At 44.3% G+C, this 21,423-nt stretch overlaps 1 protein-coding gene across 5 annotated transcripts in view; it reads right to left on the bottom strand.

The window, feature by feature from the left end:
• ARHGAP23 (Rho GTPase activating protein 23) overlaps positions 1–21,423 on the bottom strand; it is a 606,970-nt gene that overhangs the window by 17,579 nt on the left and 567,968 nt on the right. For all 5 annotated transcript variants that reach the window (XM_078645608.1, XM_078645607.1, XM_078645609.1 and 2 more), the window contains 5 exons: positions 16,696–16,851; positions 8,701–8,779; positions 7,376–7,449; positions 3,174–3,263; positions 2,045–2,170 (listed from right to left, as the gene is read on the bottom strand). In XM_078645608.1, the coding sequence (XP_078501734.1) occupies positions 2,045–2,170; positions 3,174–3,263; positions 7,376–7,449; positions 8,701–8,779; positions 16,696–16,851 (525 nt within the window). The remainder of the gene's footprint in view (positions 1–2,044; positions 2,171–3,173; positions 3,264–7,375; positions 7,450–8,700; positions 8,780–16,695; positions 16,852–21,423) is intronic.

The following is a 21,423-nucleotide window of genomic DNA, read 5'->3' as shown; positions in this document are numbered from 1 at the left end:
GGCCAATGATGCACAAGCAACCGAATGAGAGTAATTTAGCCAGACCGCAAGTGTAATGAGGGCTTCACTTTAGTCAGACCACAAATAGAATGAGGGCAGGGACAGAGTCAGACCACAAATAGAATGAGGGCAGGGACAGGGTCAGACCACAAATAGAATGAGGGCAGGGACAGAGTCAGACCATAAATAGAATGAGGGCAGGGACAGAGTCAGACCACAAATAGAATGAGGGCAGGGACAGAGTCAGACCACAAATAGAATGAGGGAAGGGATATAGCTGGACCACAAGTGGAATGAGGGTAGGCTTACAGCTAGACCACAAGTGGAATGAGTTCAAGCATATAGCAAGACCACGAATGGAATGAGGGCAGGGTTATAGACAAACCACAAGCAGAATGAGGGCAAGGATATTGCCAGACCATAAATGAAATGAGGTCAGAGGTATATTAGACTACAAGTGGAAGGAGGTAAGGGATTTAGCTAGACTAAGAGAGGAATGAGGGCAGGGGAACATCTAAACCAGCAGTAGAATAAGAGCAGGGATACAGCTAAACCTGAAGTGGAAGGAGGGCCAGTATATTATTGGATTGAGAGAAAGGGAAACCTCAAGTAGCAGGAGAACAACGAGGCCATAAGTGGAAAGACAGCCAGTAAACTCCTAGGCCAGCAGTGGGATAGCAGCAGGTACAATGCTAGTTCGGCACAGGGGCGAGAGCATGAAATAGGTTGGCCCTGCATACGAGCAGTGTGCTGTACTCTGCAGCAGGCACCATATTCCAGGGGAAAATTCAGCATTTCCCACTGATAACCGGGGTTTCCTTACTTGTATGTAGTTCAAAGTCAGATTCTGCTGGGTCTATTTAAATGATCGTAGAGGACACTATTTATTAAGTAGTTTTGTGAAGTGTTGTATGTCAGTCAAATGCGAAGATTGGACATTTCTCAATAACTCATGACAAATGGATTTGAAGGTAACAATCTTTAGATGGAGTTCAGGGCAGGAGCTGTTGCTGAGTGCCGAGCCCTCTGCCACCAAATATTTTCCATCTATTTTAGTCTGTTAAAAGGAGTTGGAGCAAATAGGCCCAGGAGAACTTTAAATTCCTTGTTGGAGAATAGGTAAACCAGTTTTTTTTACATAACCATGACTTTTTCCCCTATATGTTTTGTTCATAATGCTGCGTGATTTGAAGTTGATCCTGAATTCCACTGGGAACCACTGGTGAGCTAACAGGACTGGCTTAACATAGTCCCATTTCCTCAAGTGTACGCACATTCATGCCAGATGATTCTGCACCCATGCTAGTCCAATGGGTTATTGGGGACATCAGCATAAGTTTAAGTAATCTAGTAATGCAATGAACAGACCCTGAGTCTGCTCTATATGGTGGTCAGTTAGAACGTGTGTGGGAATTTTAAAGAGGAGGAAAGAGTTATAAATTAGATCCTCAGACCACTGCATTGAATTTTTGGAGTGAGGTTGATGTCCGAGATGAAAATGATGGCTCGGTTTCTGATCTGCTGGGACATGGCAGAATGCGAGCTCAGGCTGAAATGCTTATAATTAGGACTTCTGTGTTTGATCCATTCAAACAGAGGTAGCTTTTCTTCATCCACATGTAAAGATGGTCTACGTCTTCTGTCATGGAAGTGGGGTTCTCTGTGCTACTCTTGAAACAAATGATTATCAGTGCCAACTGCACACATCTGGAATTGTACTTGCAAACATTGAAAAGAAGCTGGTATAAGGAAGACTCCTGTGAGGCTCAGAATGGTACATTAAGGGAGAACGAGACACTGTGTTTGAGGTGTAACACTGTCAGGAGTGCATAGATTCAGAAACAGACATTTACTTGGATTCTGGCGTTATGATGGAGGGTAGCTTTCTTCACTGACCGGAACACTACAATTCCAAAATCTTCTTGGAAATGATTAAGCAAGGAATATGACATTATACAGCACAAACGTGTTGATAGAGAATGTATAGCGGGCTTTCTAACCTCTCATAAATAGGAGTAGGCAAATGTGTAGTATACAGACTCACATGCTGGATAAGAGTTTCCATGATTTTGTAGCGGTCGGGCATGTGGGTCACCATGTCAGTCATGCTATCTTCCGAGGTCCTCACCAATGTGGGGCCGAACACCAACGCAAGGTTACGAGGCTCCATCTGGAAAAAACATAGAGTAAGATAAGCACCTCGAGAAAGGCGGCTTTCTAACACATGAACCCATAATAAAGCAAAGTTCATATTAAGAAATGAGCTCAAGGCTGGAGGCCTCCAACATATAATGACACAAAAGGTAACAGAGACGCAGGAGCCACTGCAAAGTATGGGCCCACAAAAGAAGCAGTAAGACATACACTCCAGGAAAACTGGTACTGCAAAATAAAAACTCATAAGAGAAGTGGAGACTCCATTAAATATGAGTTCCACAATACAAAAGAGGAAGACTGGCAGCTCAAAACATGGCCCCATATTAGGAGCAAAGACAGCCAGCCAGCAAAGAAATATATCAACCAACAGAAAATACAAATCACAGATTAGAAGATGTGCCAAGCAGGAAGCATTCCATATTATGAGCACACAAAGGATACTAAGTAGAGAGAATAATAAAAACCCAAGGCATGATGCACCTTTACTTATGAGCTCACAAATGCAATCTATGCACAAATCCTAGGGCAGTTGCACCCACAACGTAAGGCCCCACAAAACTTCAGGTCAGAATGTCAGTTCCAGAAAATCGGGTTAGCACACCGATCTGTAAGGATGCATTCAGCATCCATGTTTGATTATGATCAGCGAGCAAGAGTCTGACTGAGAAACTCCACAAACCAATGCAAGGCGATCAGACAGTAGCAGTACAAGCTTTCCTGACACACAAAGAACAACAGCAGAGACAGCAACAGTACAAATTCCTCTCACGCAGAAAACTAAAGCATAAGCAGTAGTAATGCAAGCTTCTGTCTGGCTCAAAATAGTACAGCACAGGAAACAGCAGTGCAAGCTTCTCTCACATATCGTGGAGACTAGAGGCAGTAGCAGCACAGTAAACCTACATAAAAAAAATAAACAGTACAGGTGGCAGCTATGTGAATTTCAACTGTCAGCCCTACAACAGAATGTCTTATTTACACATCACACACAAAAAATTCCTGATGGTTTACTCTACCTTGTTCTTCTCAGAGTGATCAGCAACAGTCCTTAGGTGCCGGACCAAGAAGCGCAGGGTGCAGAAGTAATGTACAGGCAAGTCACAGATCTGGGGGATAGAAAAGAAGATTATTCAGGGTTTCTGTCAGAAGATATTCCAGATGAAGCCAGGTCCTAACTAAACATATGTCTCATCACATTGATCCTCATTGATCTGCTCTTCATAAATCTGTCTTCCCTCAATTGTGGTCAGATTATGTGATCCCACCCTGGCATCTTCTACCATTCTTTTTCTGTAGAATAGGGTTGGATAATCAGTGGGCTTAGAAATAAAGGCATTTGCACTGCTCACCCTACTCGTTTATTTATTTAAAAAGTTTTGTAAAGCGTGAACAAGACCCGAAGGGTATCAGAGCGCTTCACAGTAAAGGAGGGAGGAACAAAGTAAGGGGACATTGAAGAGAGGATAAGAGAGGGTAACAAAATGAGGTACTAGGATGGTACAAGGATGCCAGTAAACATTAATTAATAGGGTAAGGCAGGTGATCATAGTTACATAGAATACAATTGTTAGGTAAAACAGAAACAGCAAAAAAGGACATTTCTCAAACAGACGGGCCATGACCAATCAGGGCAGGAACTTGTTCATTAGGATTATTTTTACTTCATGTTTGAAAGCAGCCGTGTAGGGGATACTGCGAATTTCCAGTGGGAGAGAGTTCCATATATTAGGTGCCGCGCCTGTGAAGGGTCTGAGCCTCGTTTTCTTTTTGTTAAAGGTCTGACATTTCAGAAGTAGAGAATTTGCATTTCTTGAGGGTCCGCCCCCTCCTGATAATTCCAGTTTTTGAGGCAAGTAGCCAGGGGATTTGAAGTGGAGGGCTTTGCGCGTCAGACAAGCAATCTTTAGTTGTATTCTTACTTTGTAGGGTAACCACTTTAGAGCTCTTAAGGCTTCCATACACCCACCCTTTGAAATATTGAAAAGATGAGAATGTTAAGATGACACCGTTGAGTTTACAAGGAGATCTGGTGGAACCACGAGAATGGGCCACAAGATTAAGCAGATGTTGGGCGTTGGGCCTTAAAATCACAAGAACCTGACATTGAGGGGAATGCAATGGGCGCTCCAAGTCTTACCAATCATACGGCAGCCCAGCAACTTTACCATAAAGGAGATGGCAGTGATTTCTGACTCCGGATCTTTGAACCAGAATCAGATATTCCAGAACAGAGCATTTTGACTCAGAAATACAAATTGCAGAACATATCTAATGGTCTGAAAGCAACTGCTGTAAGGTGACAAAGATGTGACTGACCATACATAAAGGATTAGGCATACTGGAGTGAGAGATTACATGGGAAAGTACGAATGTTAGACATTTTGGAAATTAATGACTGCCCACAAGGAATTAATGTTTACAGGTAGCAGAAGTGACTAATAACCCAGATTCCATGAATGATAGATGTCTAGAAGTAAACGACCATCAAGGAAGAATGTACTTCTGGGGTAACTGAAGATATCACTCTAAGGGTCGAGTGTTTAAAGTTACCAGAAATATATGATCACCCAGACTTCATGGATGTTAGCGTTACTGGAACTGAATGAGCATGCAGAACGACAGAATCTCTGAAGGATACCAGCGGACAGACCACTGAGGCCCTCATTAGGAGCCTGGCAGAGCAGGATCTACTAGATCACAAACGTCCAGGTGTTTTTACATTCAAATTGCTTTGGGCTTCGGCTTCAAAACCAGCCCTGCCCCACTTCCCGGAGTCTGCATTGCTCCTTTCTGTCAGGACACTTCTTCTCTCCTCTACCTCCCCAAACCCCTCCCTCCATCACAGACCACAGAGAACTGGCAATTCTGTGCAGTTTTAAACCTGAGAAAAATGGATTTGCACAGTTATTTCCCATTTCAAGGGGTTTAACTCGTAATTGAACGGTACTGCTGGGGTCTTACTGCATGGAACAGGCAAATATGGGTGTGGAGTTTGCACCCCAATGAGGTTTAAGTGATAAAAGAATCGTTTTAAGTGGAATATCAACTAAAAGGCTGGAAGCTACAGGAAGTAGATGGATGGGGCGGTGAGGGGTGGAAAGGTGGGTGGGGTTAAGTTACTAACTTGCTCTAAATATAGGGCAGGAGTAACCAAGTAACCAGTATCATCGGCAAGCTAACCAACGACAATGAATGCACGACTTATATTCTTCCAATGCAAACCAGCGTAGCTTGATTCACTGGGATATGGAAGAAGATGACATGGAAGATACACCTCTAGGCATCTGCTACAATTTCCACTACTGCCTCTGAATAGCTGAGTTCCCTAACACTTAGATGTGGATAAGAGAGAGACAGATCAAAGAAAACCATGCCCAGGGAAGGATTTTACTATCAGGTGCTCAGGCGACCATTATTATCATATTGAAGTTAGTTACACTCAGCATGCCTGGACTAAAAGATATAATAATAAAGAGATGACCTTCATATGTACCCGAACCAGAATGTAGTCTGTTTAAGCATTGCCTACACAATCCTAGAGACAATTTCATTTTACTAAAATCTGCATATTTGGTTAAAGCAATACAATTATCTGCATTTCACTGCTACAGTTTATGATCCTTGTAGCACAGCTACAAACATGTTTTAAACACTGAGCTCGAAGAAGCGGAGGGGCACAACCCCATCACTACTGCGTCCGCTGAATCTATGACATCATCGCTACAGGACTTTCACAAGTTCGGTTTTACAACCTTCTTCTTGTCACAAGCTGTCCATCTCCTCCAGTTTCTCTGGCCACTGCTACTAAGGGCAAGGTATTTGAAATCATCTTATTTAACTCTATTTCCTATGGTGCAATTTCATTCCATTGTCACTATCACATGTGCTCAGAAACCTACAATGGACTTGTCCTCATTCACATCTTACAGAAGTGGCACCATCAGCCAGATCTGGTACCAAAAGAGGAAGCGCCTCTAGTCACCTCAGCGGCTGCAAAATGGCCCTAGTATCCACAAAGAGACAGCAGCTCGTGTCCTTCAGATTATTTTTTACAGCTTCTGTTTATTAACACAAAGTCGTATACCACATAATACATTACCATATCATCATGCAATTGGTTAGCATAGCTTGAAGAATCGACAACCTATATCATGTTTCTTACAAAGATCCAAAGGGCGATACAAGTCTCTACATACACAGAGCTTGAATTATATTGTGTCCTCAATCGGTCAGTAGTTCTCGGAACAACACATGGGCTTCCCCTATACACATTCCATTCCCCCCAGATCTTTTCCCACTTCCAGGGCAGCCCCTGCTCTCACATACTGACTTCTCTGCTACCATACAACTGTCCAAGTCTCTCCTCCAGTCTCCGAGAGATGGTGTGGGCTCTTCTCTCCACAATTGTGCTATACTGCATTTTGCTATCATCATGCCCAGTGTGACCTAGGCTTGTTCAGCTCGCAACAGGTCAGTGGCCTTCCAGACCCATATCTATCATAGTAGAGAAATGAGAGGTTTGAACATAACAAATGGGAGACTAGGCAGATTGTTACATGTATAATTGCCAACTGCATACTAAGTTTGCCACAGCCGCCAGTCTGTGGCACATACTAGCACAATGCACATGTTCGATCACTGAGTTTAGTGCAATACCCCTGGACAAAGGAGACTACCACAGAACCTGGGTATGCAAAGGGGAGCTTTTGGCACCACCAGTGTAATTTAACTTTTGTGGCCTATAAAAAAATTCTACAGGAATTCCAAGATTAATTTTGGATAGCCACAGCACATATTTCCAATAGGTGCTGTGATGTCACAGTAAGAGTAGATTTTGCTCTAACTAACAATAACAATAGCGAGTCAGTGTTCCAGTCACTCAAACTGCAGGTAACCACCTCTGAAATGAGAGAAGTCACAAATTCTGGCAGGCCTGATATTTTCCACAGGATCTGACAGTAATAATTTTATAGCACATTTTCAAAGTACCTTACATGCAAGCTTAGTTATTATTATCCATTAAACAATGGTCTCTGTTTACTGACAATAGAGGTGGAATTGCTGGGCTAGCATGTCTTGTGCAAGTCAACAATGCACCCCCAAAGGAGGGCTTTGAACTTGAATTCTTTTCCCAGTAGATTAGTTGAAAGATGTCACTGCCCTCACCTAAACTACAAGAAAAACAACAGGGAGAGCCACTGAGCTCGAGTAACTATACCAGTTTGCGCAGAGTTTTCATCCGCTCCCGGGGGTCCTCCATCCTGTTCGCCTCGATAAAGTCATTGTATTTATCTGCAATCAAAACAAAAAAAAGTCAGCAACGCTTCAGGGTATTCACTACGACGGCCATGTCACTTTAGAAAGGGGTCTCCAATCTTGTACTAGAAAAGGACACCCAATGCTTTTTCAAGACTGCCCCTCTCTATATTGCTACCAAAATGAGTACTACTTAAGAAGGTACACATCACAGTGTGAAACTTAATTGAAGATAAGCAGCAAAACCAAATACTTAATAAGGGGCATGGTTCCATAAGCAATGGGAGAAGGATAGCAGTACATGATACTCAAAAAGAGGTGCAAGAAATTTCCCAAGTGGAAAATGACAATGTGTGATACTCCAAGAGAAGGGCATGGCACCGAACAATAGTCAATCGTTTCTACTAAACGCTATAAGAAGCTGGAAGAGTGCTACACAACACCACACAATAGTTAATCAATTGTACAAGTCACTATAAGACCTTGGATGAGTGAAACATGACACTACACAATAGTCAATGAGTGGTGCATAACAATTCATGATATTCAATGAGTGGTGCATCACACACAGGCCATTCATACCCAACAATGTGATACTCACTAACTAGAATATGATACTGCATAAGATTCAATACCGAATACATCCCATTGCACTCTATTCATTAACCAATTCCAACTCCACTGAGCACTTAATAAATGACGCATTCCAGCGAGTGATACTCAAATGGCATATGACCATGCACTTGTATAAGTCAGTGGGTGATAGTCAATAACTGGTGCATGATGCACCTCAAAACTCTAGAGGTACGTGACACTCTTCTGTGAAACATTAAAACCTATTTCGCAAAACCTCCTGGTGAAACATTCATCTTCTGCGATACTCCTCACTTTGCACACTTTTATGTATGTGGAGTGTGCAACTCACACACCTGAAATACAAACACACATCAAACACCTCCCATCTGTGAACTGTACTTCATCTGTCTGTGACAATCCATCATCTCACTTGTGTCATATACTCATCATCTGTGATACCTAAAACTTGGTTGTTTGATTGATTCACCAACTATGTAACATAAGTGTTCGGTTTGTAGGTCAGTGACACAGTCTACTTGAGTCGAACACCTGTGTACTTGTTACACCTTTAATGTTTGTAATAACTGACACTGCTACACATTTAGTGTATGTGATGTGATACTCGCACTTACCTTTTAGGATATTATAATCACTGAAATTGCTCAAACTAATCTAGGAAGCTACCATTCTCTTCAAATGTCAAACACTTACCGTCTGTGAACAGTGGCTCTGAAAGTTTCCGGAAGAAGGATTTCAAGAGACTGCTGATGACGTTGAGGTCGTGCCACCTCTGTGGAAAAGAATAGAATTTGCAATGAACAGAAGAGTTACACACCAAGCTCTTGCCCTGCCATTAATACTGATTGATTTTGTAGAGGATACAATGCTGGGAGACTCCACTCACCAGGGCGATGAGATTGTTTTTATAAGTGACACAGACTCACCTCACCAGGTTCTAGGTACACCACAAAGAAAACAACACCAGGGACTGACCTCACCATACAAAAGAGCTAGGTCTACCATAGAGAAAGCACAGTAGGAACACATATTAAAATGAAAACGCGGCTTGACCAAGCATCACAGAAGGGCATTACTCATCCTATTAGGCCATGTGACACCGCTGGCCACTATAAGGAAAAGACGTATGGAACTCTGGTGAGCAGCGACTGTATCAGCACATAGCACAAGGTCAATCCACGTGAAGGTTAATCGACCTTCTATAGTAATTTTTGTTGTTTCTCTTGTTCTTTGCACCTCCTCGCTATTCCAGACATTGCATACTCAGCATTGGCGGCAACTCAAATGCAAGAGAATACTAACTACCATCTCAGAATGAGGTGCTTACAGCTGAGCAATTCATCTCCATGGTTTTTCTTTGCAGTTGTTTATGCCACATGAGGAAGGTGTAGAAACCAGATGCTGGTGATAGCCTGGAGCCACTAAAGGCAGCCTTTGAACCGCTTAGAGAGAAATTAAATCAGCTGTGGTTACTCTGATGCATGATCCATACTATCTAGCAAATGTACCGGGCAGTAGTGGTTTTCTGGTGGACTTAATAGTAGGAGTTAAACACTGCTGACTTCTCCACACCATGCTCTGTCCCCAGGAATGAGGCACAGGAAGACATGCACTAGAACAGACAATTAACAACCTGAAGGACAGAACTCAGGCACAGTCCTGATCGAAACCACGAACATGCAGTAGAGCACTGGGGACTTACACTTGACTACTCTGTTCAATCTATGCCCTTCATGGCAGGCAGCCATTTTCATTTTTTAGCTTTGTCTACTTAATGTAAGTAGATGATTGATAAATTCTGCTTAGATGAATTAGGTCACAGACACATTCTCCTTAGAATTCAAGCGTTGCCTAGTGGCAATAAAGCTTTTGAGAAAACACAAATGGCTTTACTAAATACATTTGAAGATTCATAGACTCACACTCACCCTATTCTGTGCCATTCTGCAATGGATTTCCACTTGTACAATCGCAAATACAGGAGAACTAATTGTCACCTTAACAGCACTCATTAATAAAGTTGCTAATTTATGTTTTATCCATCTTATGGTTTTAAAGAAACGACTTCCCTATTTTTTCACATTTCACACAAGGTATTCATGATCATTGCAACGTTTTCCTCCTGTCTGAACTATGGCAGCAGCATGTACTTGGTATCACACTGCATCTTATGTACAGGCTTCCAGGTGTGCCTGCCAGTATCCTGACATCAGAGGCATTTGCCAGCTTTATTTTGGCAAGGTGTAAGATGTCGCATGCAGAATATTTTGCCTTTTCATATCCATCAATTAGTCAACAGTCTTAAATTCCACTGCAATGTACAGAGCAAAGGTAAGGGGGAGGATTCTAGAAACAGGGACAGGCTGGCTCCTTATCTTGTAGGCTGGCAGGCCCAGGTGACAACCTAAGGATCAAGGGTTCTTTCTCATTACCATACAGGTTGGAGGGCAAAGACCAGGATCCTAGCAGGAGGGGTGGGCCAGCTCACAGTATTACAGACTAGATAGCTCACGAAAAGACTTGTGAAGCAGTTACAGATTGGCTTGAAATCCTTCAGGTTGGAGGGTTTAGGTGAGTCCTCATGGACAAAGGTTGGTCTTCTTCCTTATCCTACATGGTGGGGTCAGTGACAAGTACTCAAGAAGTTGGAAAGTGATTGCTTAATACCCTGCATACTGATTGGCCCATTTGACAACGGCAGCAAAGTGCTGCATCCGATGCTGCTGACGGGAGGTGTTCTTTGTACATGAAGAGCAAAGGAATACAACCTCTTTATCACACAGCCTAAAGGGCGTGGGGAGTACTCAAGAAGTAAGGCAGTGCTATGTAGTTACATCAACAAAAAGGGGGAACCAAGAGCGGACGATATTTAACGGGGTCCAGTGTACATGTCCGGAAGACAAGTAGCACAAGAAGGGTACAAAGTTCCCCAGAGTGAGTGAAAAGGATGAGTGTGTGTGGTGTGGTGGGAGCGTAGAAAAGAAAAAAGGGGGGAATTCCCTTTTTGGAACTAAACACCTCCACCAGCCCTCTTACTCGCATACACCATATGGCTGGAACAAAAGATCTCCGATAAAGAGCCCGATTACGGGTGCCCGTCAGACATTGCAGCGCCAGTCTGACGAGGAGCAGAACCCATATGACGAAGCAGTACACCTAGCTTGCTAGGTGTGTGAGGGTTTTAGTTCCAAAAAGGGAATTGCCCCCTTTTTTCTTTTCTACGCTCCCACCACACCACACACACTCATCCTTTTCACTCACTCTGGGGAACTTTGTACCCTTCTTGTGCTACTAGTGCTATGTAGTTATTCTAATAGGGCAGCAACACTGACTGGGGCAGGGACCGAGGGGAAATAACTCAAGTTGAAAAGGTTCAAAAGAGTGAGTGTAATAAAACTTGTATCCGCCAAGACTGGGCTGCACGTCTATGGAGTCAATCGCCTGCAGTGAACACCAGTCAAAAGTTATTTTAGATTGTGGCATTCACTATCTTTTGCTGACCTTGGCATAATGTCCAGGCTGCTACAAAAGCTATTTTTGACACTTGCGCGGTATTGCTAGCAGGAGTTACAGTTACTGCAGAATGCAGCAGCCCACATCCTCAACCTAGAAGCTTCAGAACATTATTGTGGAAAGGTGTGGTGCAGCGGCCAGGGCAGCCGACTTCGGAGCACAGAGTTCACAGTTCGATCCCCGGCTCTGGCGGCAGCTCAGCTTAGCACCATGTGACTCTGGGCACTAGCTCACTTCATTTCCACAACGCCCCCCAGTGCCTAGAGACCTGTACGGGTGAGTAGTTTGCGCTTTACCAATACGGATTTACATTTACATTTGTTTTTGGCTATATGTCAAACACTTATCATTTTCCACTATGCTGACTTTGGTAAAATTAAGGTGAAGGATTGCTATCTTCAAAAGAGAATTGCAAACTAAGACACAGTTGGATAAATGATAGGAAGTGTTTGCTGGTAAACTGATAGCATGGTCAACTAGAGAGAAGTCCAAGTAAACATATGATATTTTCAATTTCAGATCCGATTATTGGCCAGAGTGGAAAAAATCATATGAGATTTGTGACTCATTACTGGAACTTATATCAATCTGACTCAGAGGTATCTAGCTTTGCTGTGTGGTATTTTCCAGGGCAATTAGAAGTCCCTCGATCTCCATTTGGAACAGCATCAGCACTATCCTCTCCTTTTAAGGGTACTGGTAGGGTTACTGCATTGTTACATATTGTAAAGCATTTAAGGCTTTTCATTAGGATTTTATAAAACGTTTGCAGATCTAATTAAATTTTCTTGCACGAATTTAATTAACATTTTAACAAGTTTATCTACTAGCCTAAAGTGAGATCCAACCTCTATTCCGTTCAGGTACATCAATTATTTACCCTGCTTAACTAGAGGCAGATCACTACTAAATACTGACAATAAAACTTTAGCTGGAGTACTAGCTAATATAATATCAGTCTGTGCAAACTGTAAGATTTATCGCAACCAGAATTGTGTTATGCCTATTTATTTCACACTACCTGACAGAAGCAATTGACCGTTTTCTACAAACAATATACCAGGTACCATAATATTGGTTACAGAAAAGGCTTTTAACCTAGAGAGTTGGCAGTTTTTATTTCCTGTTCTGGACTGGATGGAGTTTCTCTCTCAGCTCTAAAGGATGCTTAAGTTCTTTAAACATTCTCATCAGTAATCATTAGTGACTCAAAATTTTAGAGCAACAATGGTGACAAGAGCGACGCAACTCTCCAGCGGAACCTATTTTCCCCAATCTTCTTATCCTTGTTACAGATCCAATTTCTATTGGACAAGCTGTTTATATTGGCAGCCCTTTATGCACATGGTTTCACTTTGGACACAAACCACACCCTCGAGGAACACGTTTCCAATGACACAAAGGCGTTCAGTACCAGCTTTCCCTTGGAAAGAAAGAGAAAACATTTCTTTCAGAAAGGCCCTTCTAAACTGCTGTTCAAGCTCCTGTATTCTAGCGGTAATACCCAACTCCATGGCCTCCCAGAATCCACGCTGGTACCCCTTAAGGAAAACTATATGGCACAGCAGCTCTAATCTAGGGTCGGAAGAAATATGACCACATCGCCCACATCCTGATAAAACTCCATTAGCTTCAACTGCTGGCTGCACCATCGTCAACAACAACTTCATCATTTACAAAGCCATCATGATCACTGCAGATAAGCTCACCATCTCTTGTGGCTCTTGGCACAGGTGCAGCCAGGCCACCATTACAATGGAGACTAAAACCTGTAAAAAGAAGAAAAAAACACAAGGCAGCATGCCTTTTCCATCTATACACCCAGAATCGGGTAAAAGCTCCTCAAATTCATAAGGACCGCCCCAACGCTGCATCAATTTAGAAAAGAATAGAAGACACACCTCTTTAAAGAAATCAACATCACAATGCAGTAACAAACCAATAACCAGCTACCTCTTCTATCACTCATTGATCATATGCTTTCCTTTGATCCTAGACAGCCCTCTGCTGTATGTTCGGCACGGTTTGCGCTATATAAATACCACGCTCATACATACAGATGACTTAGCACCAACTGAATATTCCAGAGTAGAGCAAGCAATATTCTAAGCAGAAGTTTTGATCAATGGTCAGATACAAAATTAATTCTCAAAAACTGAGGTTTTAGTGTTTCTTATTTCATTTGAAGTGTTGCCTACTTTACTTCAGGCTAGTTATGCTTGAAGGCCAGCCAGTATTTGGGGATATGGATCATGAACAATTTGGAGGAGCTTTATGGAATTAATTACTCTCCTCTAATGGTTACGATTAAATCACTACTTGCCAGAAGGCAAACTCTTCCTGTCTAGTATGGAGAGGGCTTCTTTGACCCCTTGCATGCGGGGCTCATTCCCCCGCTGTGCTGGGGGGACGCGCACAGCGCCACGTTGCTCATGATGAGCTCAGCTCGTCATGAGCCACAGTGGTCATGACCACACCCGTTTGTGTAGAACGTTCGCACAGCAGGGGAATTAGCCCAGCGGGCGAGCGGTCCAACAGTCATGACGAGATGAGCTCGTCATGAGCACACGAGCACCGTGGCTCATGACGAGCTGAGCTCGTCATGAGCGTTCAAGGGGTTAATTAAATTAAAATGTCACTTTTACCACTTTTCTCAACTCTCAGCTTTTTCAATCCAAATTATTTGACAAAGCTGAAAGCCTCTTTTCTAACTTAATGCAGGCCAGCACATGCATTTCAGTTGTTTACATGCAGACATTAACAACCTGTTACATTACAATACATACAATAAAACGCGTAGACCTTCACAATGCATTGCACAACAAGGTTGTACTGTTTCTACGCAACACTGCTGGTAAATACTGATACATGAGTTTCTCTAAGTAAGCACAAATTTACTCTATATAACTCCACATACATGCACCATGACAATATACATCTTCAAGGTATGTAAACTTCTCACCACTCCTTCCTATCCCTAAACCCTGAAAAAAGCGTACTATATCTAACCGCTACCCATCCCTAAACCCTAAAAACCTTTACTAACCTTTACCGTACCCATCTTTGCACCTCTTGCTATCTGTTAGCCATACCCAACCCTGAATCTAATAACCCCTTCTTTTTTAAGTTATATTTTTTGTGTATGTGTGTATATATATATATATATATATATATATATATATATATATATATATATATATTCACAAAGTTTGCCATGCAGCTTGGAGGCGCACACGAAGACCAGCATATGACACCATAGCGTTTGACAGTGTCTTTTATTCCCTTTTGAAAAACCAGCAGTTCACCTTCATGAAGTTCGTGTTAGGTCCTACGCGTTTCGAGGCTCCTGCCTCTTGTTCACGGACCGCAGTGCATGAAGACAGCAGCTTCTCTGTGAATCCCGCGTTCGATGTTCAGTACCTGCCCCCAGGTGGGCTGGCTCTAGTACCAGACTGCAGGCATGCTGGGAGTTGTAGGAATCGATTTTCACTTCCCCTTCACAGATGACGGCTGTTTACAGACTGTTCTTTTATTTGATATTTGCGCTCTCCAGTGAGCGATGATGAAAGGAAAAGCCGGTTTTTAATTTCTAGCGGGTGTTGCTCTCCTGCCCCTCGAGATTCTAGTACCTCGCAGCAGTCCACCTTTCTTTTAGTGGCGGTGCGCTCTCCACGACCGTGGCCGGCCGTAATAATATTCACAAAGTTTGCCATGCAGCTTGGAGGCGCACACGAAGACCAGCATAAGACACCATAGCGTTTGACAGTGTCTTTTATTCCCTTTTGAAAAACCAGCAGTTCACCTTCATGAAGTTCGTGTTAGGTCCTATGGGTTTCGAGGCTCCTGCCTCTTGTTCACGGACCGCAGTGCATGAAGACAGCAGCTTCTCTGTGAATCCCGCGTTCGATGTTCAGGACCTGCCCCCAGGTGGGCTGGCTCTAGTACCAGACTGCAGGCATGCTGGGAGTTGTAGGAATCGATTTTCACTTCCCCTTCCCTAGGACACTGACGAAGGCAAGTGCTGAAACGCGTCTGTAACTATTTTCTTTGCGCAAAATAAACCGTATGTGGTTTGACATCTGCTGCGAGTGCCGTCTTGTTGCTTTCTGCTGCCGGCTGCCGGTCGCAGAGTTGCGGAGCTTCGAATATATATATATATATATATATATATATATATATATATATATATATATATATATATATATACATGTATGTGTAGTAGCGGCACAACTTCTGCTAAATAAAGTGATCAGGATCCGCAATTTTGAACATTTGTATGCACTCAAAAGGAAGCAGGTAAGATTTGAAGAATATTCAACAACCACCAAGCATAAGTGTGTTAACATGAAGGGCATGATTTTCACTGTAAGTGTTCTTACTTAATTCTGTTTTTATAATGTTATACCAGTTGTTTATTGTATTGTTAATGAATTAAGTAACATGCAAGGATTATATGGAATCCTAATAAAAAGAATTAAAACAACCAAGGGCCTCTTTTAGGGTTTGGTGGAGGAGGAGGAATGCCGTAAACCGGTGGTCGTCCAATGACATCCAGTTCGCAGTCCTCTGCTCTCTCTAGAGCCGGAAGAACTACTGGGTTACTGTTGGTAAATTCAGCACCAGCTCCGTCGACTGTAACTCCTTACCCAACGATCCATCCACCAGGGGACTGCTGGTTCACAAGTCGTGCCACCCTATTGAGGGTTGCACTGCCATCACTGATTTTCGCTGTCTGTGTCTGTTATGTGAGGCATGGAGGACACAGACAGGGAAAATGTTAGATGACCACACACGCACATTGAAAAAGCTCCCTGCATGTCAGCCCATTTAATTTTTGTTCAGAGAAAACAAACTACTGCTTTGGGGGAAAAAGGTTTGCCCAGGAGCTACTTTAAACATGACGTCTCAGCAAACCTTCTATGCTGTGACGGGAGCTACTGTGGCAGAGCCTGCCTTCACAGCATAGAGATCTTCGCCAGGCAGTCAGCGATCCAGGGCAGTAGTCCTTTCGCTGCTCTCCTGGTCAACTGGTGGACTTTAATTTAGACAAGGCCTCAAATCACTTTATTTGCAACAGTGAGATACAGGATGGGACACAGGTCTCTTTGCTTATGCTACGGGATCAGCTATCTAGCACAAAGCAGCAGTGTAGAAATGTAAACAGCGCATCCTCACCTCATCCTGCAGGTCGACCTCAATGAGTCCCTTATTCAATTGATCCTGCAGACTGGACACCACAGCATTGTTTCCTGGTACCCGATAAATGCCCAAGCATTCCAGTCCCCTCTCCTCTACCAGACGACAGCAAGACTCTACGATCAGTGGTAGACCCTGTCAAGAGAACAGGAGAGAAAGAGGTTACAAGGTTGATGGCAAGAGAGAAAGAGAACAGTAGGTTACCAGAGCAGAGCCAGATAGCCATTTATGAGGGGGTGGGTGACATACACTGCGCTCGATGGGAGGACAATAGAAGACCGCAAACTGGGAGATGGGTGGGCACAAATAGGCTTGATAGTTGGCAGTAATATGTTTATATGTAAATGAACAAGAAACGCGTTACTTACCTGTAACAGCATTTATCCAGTATTGGTGTCTTTCATAGATTCACATGCCTGAATCATAGATTCACATGCCTGAATCATTCCCCGTCGTCGAGACGGGAGCCTCCGGTACATAGAAAAGTAATGTCCTATAGACATACATAGAGAAAAATAGGCCTAAGGGCCTCACCTTAGTCGCCTATCCTTGTCCTTATGTAAAAAGGACCAAACTCTTAGAGCCAGCCAATCAGCTATCACCTCCCTCTAGAACCTTCCTGACAGGAGCCTCAGTCTCTCAGATTTTTGTACGCACCAAGCTAGGTAGGCGTACTATAGTTAGAGAGAACGTGAGTCCTTCCAGGGGAGGCGGGAGGGTTGCATGTGAATCTATGAAAGACACCAATACTGGATAACTGCTGTTACAGGTAAGTAACGCGTTTCTTATCCAGTATTAGGGGTGTCTTTCATAGATTCACATGCCTGAATCAGAGTAGTCAGCAATATATTATGCACATTTCATGTAATCATGCTATACAGTCATTTTAGATAATACACCTATTATCCTGCGACTTTGAAACATTAGCATACATCAATATATCATAACAGCAAGAGATGTGCATACCAGGATGGCGGGATGTTGGAAGGCTCACCTCACTGGAATAGATGGCGAAGCACTGCCTGGCCCACTGCTGCATCCTGCATAAGCTCAGCATCCAGGCAGTAGTGTCTGGAGAAGGTGTGCGGTGACTTCCACGTCGCCGCTCTACATATGTCCAAAATCGGCACTCCAGCGAACAGCGCTGCTGATGTGGACATAGCTCTGGTGGAATGCGCATGAACATTAGCACTCAAAGGCCGTCCGGCCCTGTCATGGCAGAATGCTATCGCTGAGGAGATCCACCTGGAGATGCTCTGTTTCGTTAGAGGCATACCCATCCTTGGCCTACTGTAGGCCACAAATAGCTGTGATGACTTCCTGAAGCTCTTTGTCTTGTCTATGTAAAACTTTATACACCTTTTGAGGTCCAAGGAATGCAGCGTTCTTTCTGCTGCGCTGGTAGGGTTTGCAAAGAAGGAACGTAGAACCACCGGTTTATTAAGGTGAAAGTCTGAAGGCACTTTCGGTATGAACTTGGGATTTGTCCTCAGCACCACCCTGTCCTGTTTGAACTGCATGAAGGGTTCCTGAATGGATAGAGCCTGTAGCTCGCTGACTCTCCTGGCAGATGTTAGAGCGAGCAGCAGAGCTGTCTTCCATGAGATGTACTTGATGGGTGCTCGATGAATGGGCTCAAACGGGTGCTTCATGAGTTGGGTGAGGACTAAATTGAGGTGCCATGTCGGTGGGACCCTTCGAGGTCTTGGAAAGGATCTATATAGTCCCTTTAGGAACTGCTTGATAAGTCTACTGGACCAAAGAGATGGTCCCTTGTAAGTCCTGGTGAATCGTGAAATGGCTGCCAAATGCACCTTTATAGATGCGTGCGCCAATCCTGACTGTGCCAAGTGCAGAAGATATGGCAATATCTGTTCGGGTGTGATATGGAGTGGTCTCAGGCCTTTCTCTAAACACCATATACAGAATTGTTTCCATTTTAGAGAGTACGTCTTGTTGGTACTGTCTGCTCTTGCTTTTGCCAGCACGTCCCTGCATTCCTGCGGGATGTTTAGATGACAGAACTCTCTGTGCTCAGGAGCCAGGCCGATAACCTGAGCGATTGCAGGTTCGGGTGTTGCACATGCCCGTTGGACATTGTTAGCAGGTTCGGATGCTGCTTTAGACGAATCGGTGTCCTGATGGAGAGGCGATGAAGATCCGAGAACCAGTGCTGCCTCGGCCAGAACGGGGCAATTAGGCTCAGGGTACAAGGCTCCGCCTTCATCTTCCTGAGAACCCTGGGAATCATCGGAAATGGTGGAAAAGCGTACGCAAATACGCTGAACCAACCGATGGAAAGAGCATTTCCGAGTGACCTTGGTTGGGGACGCCAGCTTGCATAGTTTGGGCATTTGGTGTTCTCCTTGGTGGCAAACAGGTCGATTCCTGGGACTCCCCATTCTGAGAATATGTGATCTAGCGTATTCTCGTCGAGCTCCCATTCGTGGGAGAGGTATTTCTGTCTGCAATGGTGTTGTCCTTGCCCGGGACATAGTCCGCTTTGAGCGTGACGCCATGGAGTACAAGCCAGTTCCAGATCTTTTGCGATTCGCGTGATAGAGTGAGCGAACGCGTTCCTCCCTGTTTGTTGAGATAGTGCATCGTCGTGGTGTTGTCCGTTCTGACGAGCACCTGGGAGTTCTGGATGCGTGGTAAAAAGGCTTGCAGTGCCAGATACACAGCCCTCAGTTCCAGAAGATTTATATGGAGTTGCGTCTCCTGATTTGTCCATTTGCCGCTTATTTGGAGGTCCTGGAGAACGGCTCCCCAGCCTTCCAAGGATGCATCCGTGGTGATCACCAGAGGTGCTGCTGGAAGTAGGAATGGCAGTCCTATGGACAGATTCTTGTGATTTTTCCACCATCCCAGGCTCTTGGACATTTGTGGTGTTATCTTCACTATGTCTTCGAAATAACCTGTACTCTGCGTCCATTGGTTTGTGAGGGCTTCTTGCAATGGGCGCATCCTGAGTCTGCAGTGCGGGATGAGGAGTATACAAGAAGACATCATTCCCAGGAGTGATTTGTAAGTTCGAACTCTGAGGGACTTCCTTGATGCCACAGCCGTGGCCAGAGATATTATCTTGTTTTTCCTTTCCCTTGAAGGAAATGCTCTTGCGCATTCTGTGTTCAAGGTCGCCCCAAGGAAGGTGATGTTCCTTGTTGGGATCATGCAGGATTTCTCGTGATTGAGAGTCAATCCTAGGTGCTGAAAAAGATTGGTGCAGGCGTTGGAGGATTCGGTCGCGCCTGCAGCTGAAGGTGCTTTTACCAGCCAGTCGTCGAGGTAGGGGAAGACCTGGTGACCCATATGACGCAGAAAAGCTGCCACAGGTGAAAGGCACTTGGTGAAAATCCGCGGTGCGGATTTGAGGCCAAACGGTAGGACTTTGAATTGGTAGTGCTGTCCTGCCACTTCGAACCTCAGGAATTGTCTGTGCCCCTTGAGTATCGGGATTTGGTAGTAGGCATCCTGGAGATCCAACGATGTCATAAAATCTCCTTTTTTCAGTATGCCTAGTATTTCCTGGATCGTCACCATCCTGAACGACTGACTCTTCAGGAAAGAGTTGAGTGCTCTGAGGTCTAATATGGGCCTCCACTTTCTCTCCTTCTTGCGTATAAGAAAGAAGCGGGAATAGAATCCCCTTCCTCTTTGGGACGAGTGAACTCTCTCGATCGCTCCTTTCTTCAACATCGCAGATATTTCCTGGAGTAGCAGTCGCAGATGTTTGTGCGGAAGTCTGCGGGGAGGTATTGCAGGTGGGATGGTGGTGAATTCCAGGGAATGGCCGAATCCTATTAACTGGAGTACCCACCGATCTGTGGTGATGAGGTGCCAATTGTTTAGGAAGTGGGTCAATTTTCCTCCAATTTTTAATGAGGGATATAGTTGCAGGACTGGCTGGAGTAATTGGTCACTGGCGTCCGCCAGTGCCCCTCCTCTGGTTTTTGCCCTTAAAGTTTGATCTCCCGTAAGAAGTCTGACGACCTTGTTGTTGCTTCTGTTGGTACTGGGATTTATTCTGATAGGAATACGAGGACCTATTTTGATAGGATCCCCTGTAGGAGGACTGGCCCCTGTATTTGTTACCTCGAAAGGACTGGTTCCTTGCCTGCAAAGTGCCAAGTGCTCTAGCAGTATCAGTGTCTTTTTTGATTGTTTGGAGCGCTTCGTCAATTTTGTCTCCGAAAAGGTGTTTGCCGTCATAGGGCATGTCCAACACCTTCGTCTGCACCTCCTGTCTGAATGATGTTGCCTTAAGCCATCCCTGACGGCGCAGGACTGCTGCCCCAGCTAGTTGTCGAAAGCCCGTCATGGCTGCATCTATGGCACAATCAATGATCTCAGCTACCGAGGTTTGACCCTCCGTAAGCAGTGCCTTGACCTCCTCCTGAACTGTATCTGGCAGTTCCGCTATATATGGGACTATATCTTCCCAAAGCTGGCGGTTATAACGCCCCAACAGGGCTATGGAGTTGGCCACCTTGATGGTCATGGCCGATGTCGTAGTAAACCTTTTACCGATTGTGTCCAACTTCCTACCTTCCTTGTCCGGTGGGGCTGACAGAGGAGAGGAAGGGTTGTGAGAATTCTTTTGGGCCGCCTGGGTTACAACCGAGTCCGGTTTCGGGTGCCCATTAAGGCAAGCTGCCGCTGTGGTTGGAGCCTTGTATTTTTTATCCAGGCGTGGAACCACCGCCG

Source organism: Lissotriton helveticus, chromosome 5_1 (genome assembly GCF_964261635.1).
Source record: "Lissotriton helveticus chromosome 5_1, aLisHel1.1, whole genome shotgun sequence".
Lineage (NCBI taxonomy): Eukaryota > Metazoa > Chordata > Amphibia > Caudata > Salamandridae > Lissotriton > Lissotriton helveticus.
Note: the sequence above shows the minus strand (reverse complement) of the source record. Positions and strands in the feature narration are given on the sequence as shown.